Source organism: Phyllostomus discolor, chromosome 6 (genome assembly GCF_004126475.2).
Source record: "Phyllostomus discolor isolate MPI-MPIP mPhyDis1 chromosome 6, mPhyDis1.pri.v3, whole genome shotgun sequence".
Lineage (NCBI taxonomy): Eukaryota > Metazoa > Chordata > Mammalia > Chiroptera > Phyllostomidae > Phyllostomus > Phyllostomus discolor.
The window spans coordinates 51,632,442-51,640,092 of NC_040908.2; the positions used below are offsets into that span (position 1 = coordinate 51,632,442).

General features: G+C 49.8%; 1 protein-coding gene and 1 pseudogene across 2 annotated transcripts; one reads left to right on the forward strand and one right to left on the reverse strand.

The window, feature by feature from the left end:
• Window positions 1–502: 502 nt before the first annotated feature.
• Window positions 503–7,516, reverse strand: DQX1 (DEAQ-box RNA dependent ATPase 1). 2 transcript variants are annotated; one of them, XM_036028199.1, is made up of 12 exons: window positions 6,957–7,516; window positions 6,374–6,629; window positions 5,917–6,110; window positions 4,991–5,375; window positions 4,412–4,645; window positions 4,223–4,322; window positions 3,983–4,141; window positions 3,708–3,899; window positions 1,832–1,951; window positions 1,466–1,656; window positions 960–1,150; window positions 503–745 (listed from the first exon to the last, which is right to left on the reverse strand). In XM_036028199.1, the coding sequence occupies exons 2-12, from the start codon at window positions 6,608–6,610 to the stop codon at window positions 589–591; spliced, it is 2,160 nt and encodes a 719-aa protein (XP_035884092.1). In that variant the 5' UTR covers window positions 6,611–6,629; window positions 6,957–7,516; the 3' UTR covers window positions 503–588. The 2 variants fall into 2 exon arrangements, with proteins under 2 accessions (XP_035884092.1, XP_028373010.1); XM_028517209.2 differs by having other exon boundaries at window positions 6,374–7,516.
• LOC114501112 lies at window positions 5,706–5,802 on the forward strand (annotated as a pseudogene).
• Window positions 7,517–7,651: the final 135 nt, after the last annotated feature.

Consider the following 7,651-nt stretch of genomic DNA (forward strand, 5'->3'; position numbering starts at 1 on the left):
AAACACCAATTGGTTGCCTCTCACACACCCCCACCCAGGGACCTGGCCTGAAACTCAGGCATGTGCCCTGACCAGGAATCAAATGGCAACCTCTTGGTTTGCTGGAGGACACTCAACCCACTGAGCCACATCAGTCAGGGCTATAGCACAAAGCCTTGACCAGAGGTGGGACCTGGCAAGTGGATATTGCTGGAGGAGTTGGTCCTGAGTCTTTGATACTGTGTCATCTCTAACTCGTGAATGTTGTACAGGCTGCTGCAGAACCAAACTCAAATTTGGCACCATAGGAAAAGGACTTTTCTGGCTCAAAGTGGAGCCTGAGGATAGGTTTGGCTTAAGTTAGGGATACAGAAGCATGTCATCCCCCCTCCAGTAAATAAAACAAGGCTAAGGAAAGGATCCGACCCTACGTAGATTGTGGCTTACCAGATTCCTTTCCATCCCAGTCCACCATTTCTTGAGACTCAGGTTCCAAGATTTATATTCAACCCTAAATTTTCGGCTTCTAAATCTGGCTGGTTGCCTTAGGGCTAGACGGAGGGAGGACTGCATGCAATGAGATGAGTTCTGCTCCAGCCCTCAGGCAGGTCACTGCAGGACACAGGCATGTGCAAACTCTTGGGTGGAGGGTGATTCATTCTCTGTTGAAGAATCTGCCATTTCTTCCCTCAGCTTGTTCAGGAAGTCTCTGCTTTCACTGGGGGGCAGGTTACTCAGGAAGTATGGAGGGGCCAACTCCACCAGCCTGAGAGAGAGAGTCATAGTTAGATGATTTCTGAATACTCTCATAAAGCAGATTTTAAAACTTCTCACTGTCCTTTCCACAAACCCTGTCTCTCAAATCATGTTACTACAAACCATTATGATCCCCTCTTCTTAAAAGCTCTCTAGCTCCCCAGCCATAATTTTGGCCCCAGGAAGAGGAATGGGCAGTGTAGGAGGAGTGTCAATAAACTTACATTTGTGGTTGAATCTCAGAAACAATGGAAAGGCAGTTGTCTTTGGAAATGGAGAAATTGTGGTAAAGCACCCATGGTGGAGGCCTGGCTGGAGCCCGGCGGCTTCGGTAGCAGCAGTGTGGGGAGAGCTGGGCCACATGCTTATGGGTTAGGAGCAGGTAATTTCCAGTCCCATCTATGTCTTGGGCCACCTCATTGAAAGGCAAAGAAATTGAAGGAATAAGTTATAAGAGGCAGATAGTAGAAAAAAGTAAAGGGGCCCGAGAAAGAATTAGTAAGGGTGGTGAGAGTATCAAAAGTAAAGCATCACCTCTAGATGTTATAGTCCCTACCATACCATACGACATTTTCAGAGTTCCTTGTACCCCAAAGCCTCAGAGAAAGTTTCTCTTGGTTCTAAAAAAATCCTTTGACTGGCCACCTGGACCTCAGTTTTAGAGGTGGCATACCAATCTTTGGCCTCTCTGCCTTCTGCTTCTTTTATGACCCCAATTCTTCCCTCTAACCTTAAGGAAGTATCCAGACAGCAGTGCTTTCTGAAGGTCTCTGCGATTCTTCTCAGAGCCAAAGGCTGGTTGGGACAAGGGAAGTTCAATTTGTTGCATAAGTTCTAGGAGTTCTCCTCGAAGTTTCTGGGCTTGGCACAGTGCTGCCCAGTTTAGACCCCGGGCCTGGCACCAAGCTTTATCTGCTCCATCTAGGAGAAGAAAGGGACCAGGTACAACTAAAGTCTTTATGAGTCCCCCAAAGAACCTAAACCTTGGCCAAAGGGCCTTGTCTTCCTGAGCATAGAGACCTGTCAGCTGGTTGCATACAACTTCCCCTTTGGAAAATCTGGGATTTTATAAGAGGATGCAGAGTGGGCCACTCACTCTGTATAAAGGCTTCATACACTTGGATCAGAGAACTGTGATCACCATCTGCATGTTCCAGGGCTCGACGTAAGGCAGCTTCTTCTGCACAGAGTGGAGGATGGGTAAACCCAGGGGAAGCTGGAGGCAGAAGACAGGAAAGTTGTTTTGGGGAATGAGAAAGGATAGCAGCACAGGTGGAATGGTGAAAAGGTAGAAATGTCACTTTGGGAACTTAATTCAAAAGACATTGGCCCTGGCTGGTGTGGCCCAGTAGACTGAGCACTGGACTGCAAACCAAAAGGTCATAGGTTCGGTTCCCGGGTAGGGTACATGCCTGGGTTGCAAGCCAGGCCCCCTGTTGGGGGCAGTTGGGGGTTTGTGAGAGGCAACCAATTGATGTTTCTTTCACACGTAGATGTTTCACTCCCTCTCTCCCTCCCTTCCCTGCTAAAAAAATAAATAAAATCTTAAAAAATGTTTCCCTAAACAAAAGACATTGATAACTTCTACGTGCTATGCACTTTATTAGACATTGAAGATAAATGAAAGACAGTCTCTGTCCTCAAGGAGTCTGGTAAAAGAGACTAACAAGTGAGCAAACTTGATGAGCACGATAGGTGGTGGGCCAATATTTGTACTTGAAGTAGGAATTAGCTCAATGGAGAAGGGGTAGAGAGAGGATTCTAGACAGTGGGAAGGGCAAGTTAGTAGCATGGCATGAACTGTAAGCACCTAGTCTGAGTGGCAGAAATGGCTGGCATGGCAGACTCGCAGGAGATAAAGCTGTGGAGGTAGGTATGGGCCAGAGCATGAGAGGCTGGATGTGCCAGGCAGATGGGTTTTACAATCTGTCCAGAATGTAAAGAACAGCTGTTGGAGAAAAGTTTTTAAATAAGAGAGTTCATGACTTTGAAGAAATTCACAGAATCCAACTGAGCAGTGATAGGACCTGACATTAGCACTGATGGTGAGTGTGGAGGAGAGCAGGTTAATTTAAAAACTTTAGGAGGTAAAAATGAAAGAACCTAGAGAAAGACTAATCTAGAATAGCGGTACTGGAGCAGAGATGATGGTGTGATTTTGTGAGAAGGTCGCTTAAGAAAGTGGTCAAGTGTAGTTCTAGGCTGAAGTACTGAGGACTATACTGCTAGAAATGTCCCTCAGGAATTGGCTATATGAATCTAAGATTCAGAAGAATGATACTGACAGGGACATAAAAGGTTTAGAAATTGTAAGTGTGAAGGTGCCCATTAGACCACAGGTGTGGATGACTTGCTTAGACAGTTCAGGGAATGAGAAGATAAAAAGGGGCAAGAATGGAAAACTCTGAGGTCCAATTTACAGTGGATGAACAGAAGATGGAGAGCCCAAGTAAGAGATTAGCAGATTGGGTAGTGTGGTAAGATGCAAATCATGAGGAGAGGTCACAGAAGCTTAGTGGGGGCAGTTTCAAGGTGGAAATGGCCGACATTCTGAAGTGTCAAAAGGTCATGAATAAGAGCTCAAAAGTGTTTACTGGATTAAATCTTTGGGAGGTCACTGGTGAGCTGAAGGCTGTCCCAGTGCTGTGGCGGGCCTGAAGCTGGAATGCAGTGGGTGAAGATTAGATGGAGTAGGGTGGAGATTATACTGTCTAGCTGAAGGGGAGTACAGAGTTGAGAAAGAGGGGTGTGGGTTTTAGTAACAACAGATAGGAGAGTTTGAAGCATGTTGAGAGGAAGAACCAGCAGAAGGAAATGGCTGAAGAGACGAGAGAGGTAAGTGATTAAACCTGGTTCTGTAGGCACTGTGAGAGGTAGGGACTGGAGCACAGGAAAGGGCTGGCCTTCAGAGCACCAAAACACCAAGCAGAAGGACTGATTAGGTGAGGGAGCCAGGGAGAGAGGAGTTGTACCAGTGAGCATGGCAGCGAGGGTGAGCATCTCATCCACACAGTCAAACTCGCAGGAGGCCAGCAGGGCTTTGGCCAACTCAGGGGGCAGGGGGAACTCTGACAGGATGACACCCAGGTCTGACAGGTCCCCGTTATCATCCAGGGCTGCCAGATAGTCCAAGTCTTCCAGGGCCTGCATCAGTGCTTCTGGAGCTGGTGAGGAAACAGGGCTGATAGAGCAGGGAGTCTCGGAGTCTGATGGTCAGAGAGCAGGGTGTCGGCAGGAGGGGGCTCACCAGGACGGTCCAGGAAGTGGCAGTCCCCTGGCTCTGCAATCTGTCTCCTCTTTAGCAGTAATACGAGGGGGCTCAGATTCTCCTCACACACCCTGGGTTGGGTCAGTGGGGGAGCTTCTAGTTCTTGGAAGGACTTAGGATACAGACAGAGGCAGGATCCTGAGGAGGAGAAAGACCTGGGAAAGACTGCCTGTCGGTGACTCTTTCGTGGTTGATCTCAGAAAGGACAAAGCCTCTTACCTGGGGTGGCCCCTCTTGCCCGCAGTTGTCTTGCCTCTGCCTGACACTTGCTGATTGGCCTCAACACTTGGGATTCTGCTCGGATCTGAGGATTGTACACCTGTCACCGCCCCCCAACCAAAGCCAAAACAGATCAGAGCTGGCCATTTATATCTTTAGCCCCCACACCCCCTCACCTCTGTCACTCACACTTCGAAGCTCCAGTCCTGAGTCAATGACATGTCGAATGTAAGGGAGGGAGAAGGAGAAGTCAGCCAGCCAGTGAGTGACCACAACCTTTCGGGCACCCGAGTGTGTGTCCTCGTACACAGCCTGAACAGCTTGACCATGGCCTGGGTGAAGGGGCAGCACCCGTGGTGGAGGCCCTTGGATAGCCAAGGTCCCTACCTCCCTGGACAAGGATTCACAGCACAGGGAAATTTCCTGAGGAGAGGGGTGGGGCGTTAGGATAGTTCTCACCTTTTTGGGTCATAGACCCCTTTGAAAAACTTATGAAAGCTATGGCCCTTAACCCTGAAAAAATGCACATACTTATAAAATTTGGGGTGTTATTATTTCAGGAATTCATTGAACCACAAATCTCTGCATCAGATGGAATCAAAAGAGGGTGGTAGACCTCTTCACCCTGAAATCCTTGTTTTCCTCAGGACCCCAACCAACGAACACTGAAGTTCCAGTGTTTCTAACAAGCAGTGAATGCTCCCGCTCCCCTAGCACAGGAAGGCCGTGTAAGGAGCACCTCCTTTTGCAGCCTGTTTTTTTTTTTACCTCCTCACTGGGCAGGTACACTAGCACGTCTCCTGGAGTTTCCTTTCGACACAATTCAAGCACAGCCTGGCAGGCAACTTCCACTCGATCAGCAGGGACAGTGTCCATGTAGGTGGGAGTAGGACAGCTACCAGGCCCTCTGGGTACGTGTACAATAGGAGGATTGTCCCAGAAGGCTTGGAGCTTAGGCTCAAGGGCTGGGTCAGTAACCACAACTACTCTGGGGTCCTGCGGGAGGTTTCCTAGCTTGGCATCTCGCAGCAACCCCTGGAGCAAATCTGAGGCCACTGACCGCTCCTGAGCCTCATCCAGCACCAGCACATCCCAGTCTCCAGTGCCCCGGGCTGAAGCCAATTCCTGAAGCAGCAGCCTGTCCCAGCAAAACCTGTTGACATTGCCAGTGGACAGGGGAGTCAGTGTGGACACTGACCAGACCCAGAAGTCCAGGGGAGCTTCTCCCCAAGGGCCTTAGATCTTGATAGTTAAGGTCAGAAAAAGAGATCATGACTGAACTCCTGGGCCTGTGGACCCTTAACAGTGACCCACAACCTCACTGACTGATGACATTTTGTTCAGAAGCTGTAGTCCAGCTGGGAAAGTGAGACTTTTGTGATGAGGGTGAGGATGAGTGTTTGAGGTCCAGGCTGAGGTTAAAGAGCCTAATTCAGCATTGCATAAATCATGCATGATACATGCTTTAAAGGGTTAGCTGGGTGCTCACTTTGGCAGCATATAAAATTGAAACAATATGGAGATTAGCATGACTCCTGTGCAAGGACGAGATGCAAATTTGTGGCGTGTTCTATATTTAAAAAAAGGGCAGCGGTGAGCTGGGCTGAGAGTGTATGGTGAGATGTCATAGGACTAGGCTCATTTCTCCTGGGTGAGGGGAATTAGATTTTAATCAGGCCTGCAGAAGGCCTCACCTGAGCAGGGTGTGGGGCCCAGTGCAGTCCTCCTGGGGGATGCTGTAGCCAACCTCATGACCCAGGGTCAGGTCCATCTCATCAGCAACCTGCAGGGCCAGGCTCAGGGCTGCCAGAGGGTAGGGTTGAGTGACAGTTACCCGGCCCTTCTGGAACCCCCTGGCCAGCGCAAATTCTGCACACCACTGAGGGATCTGGGATAGAGGTAGGGAAAGACAACCAGCCATCAAGACATAGGACTTCCATTAGAAGTGCAAGGGGAGATATGGCCAGCTTAATCTCTTCTTATTTGGGGCTGTACCCTGGTCCTTCAGTACCCTAGGGCCAGCTTAACCCAACTCCCTTTGCCTACCTCCCCCATAATTCCTGGCAGCCCAATCCCCCCTTGCTCAGGGAAGGGCCAGTTCCCCAGGCCCTCCCCTTGCCCACTCCCAGAATCCAACCCCCGCCCTCCCACCTGGGTGCTCTTGCCAGAGCCAGGCTCTCCAGACACCAGCACAACTCCACTGGTGCTACTTTCCAACTGCTCCAAGAAGATAAAGCGAGCAGCCCAGATGGGCAAGGCTCGGCGCTGCTCAAGCAGTTCGTAGTAGCGAGAAGAGAAGGGCAGCCCGTCAAAGGGGTTCACTGCCAGCTCAGACTCCCCAGGGCTCAGGCCAGACTCTTCTGCCAGCCCAAGAAGCTGAGAAGCCATGGTGCCTCACTGGTAGGACCTACAGAAGGCAGGGCAGTTATTAAGGCTTCATACCATCTTTCCATCTCGCTCCTGATCCCTAGCCTGTACCCTTAGCTGGGTACAAGGAAGGGGTCCATCCTTCCCAGCACTTCTTGCCTGCTAGGAAAACAGTGGAGACTTGAGTTTCCAAGTAAGGGACTAACACAACTGATTACCCTCTAGTCAGGTAGCAATAATCCTGTGACTGTCACAGGGGCCATCAGGAATTATGAAACCTATGGGAAGAACCCCAAGGGGAAAGGATAAAGAATAAGAGGAGGAGCACGAATCAGGGAGTAGGGCCACAAGGACACTGGATTCAAACCTGCTTGCAGCTCTGAGACGTGTCAGAATGGCAGCCAGTTCCAGAACTACCCAGCCAGTTACCTTGACCAGCATGAAGTACAAAGGTAAGTTCCGGCTCCACCCTGGAGCTCGGCTCAAAGGCAATTCTAAAGACTGCATTTGGGGTGGAGCCATTTGCTCCACCTTGTTTAACTTCGTCTGGAGCCTGCGGAAACAGGCTCCAGCGGCCACACTGGGCATGCACCAACTCTACAGAAACCACGCACGGTGAAAGGCATTCTGGGACTTGTATTTTTGTTTGTTTTAAAAATACTTTTATTTATTTTTAGAGAGGGAGAGAAACGTGTCAATTGCCTTATCGGCACCCCATCTGGGGACCAAACCTGCAACCTGGGCATGTACCCAGACCAGGAATCGAACCAGTGACCCTTCACTTTGTGGGGCAACACCCAACTGAGTCACATGGTGGTCAGGGCCTAGGACTTGCGGTTTGGCAGCTGTTTCTTCACGAACCTGGGCTCAACACCCAAGCTATGTCCAGTTGCTGTTGGATCTTCAGTTTAGTTACACTTTCTTAAAGCCACTCATCTCTTGATGTGAAGGGGTGATTTCCAACAGTTCCATCTGACTGCCCCCCACAAACCTACAAGGAGGACCTCATACCCATTCCCCCAACTGAACAAAAAGGAACCTGCTTAGGGGAATTTTTAGACC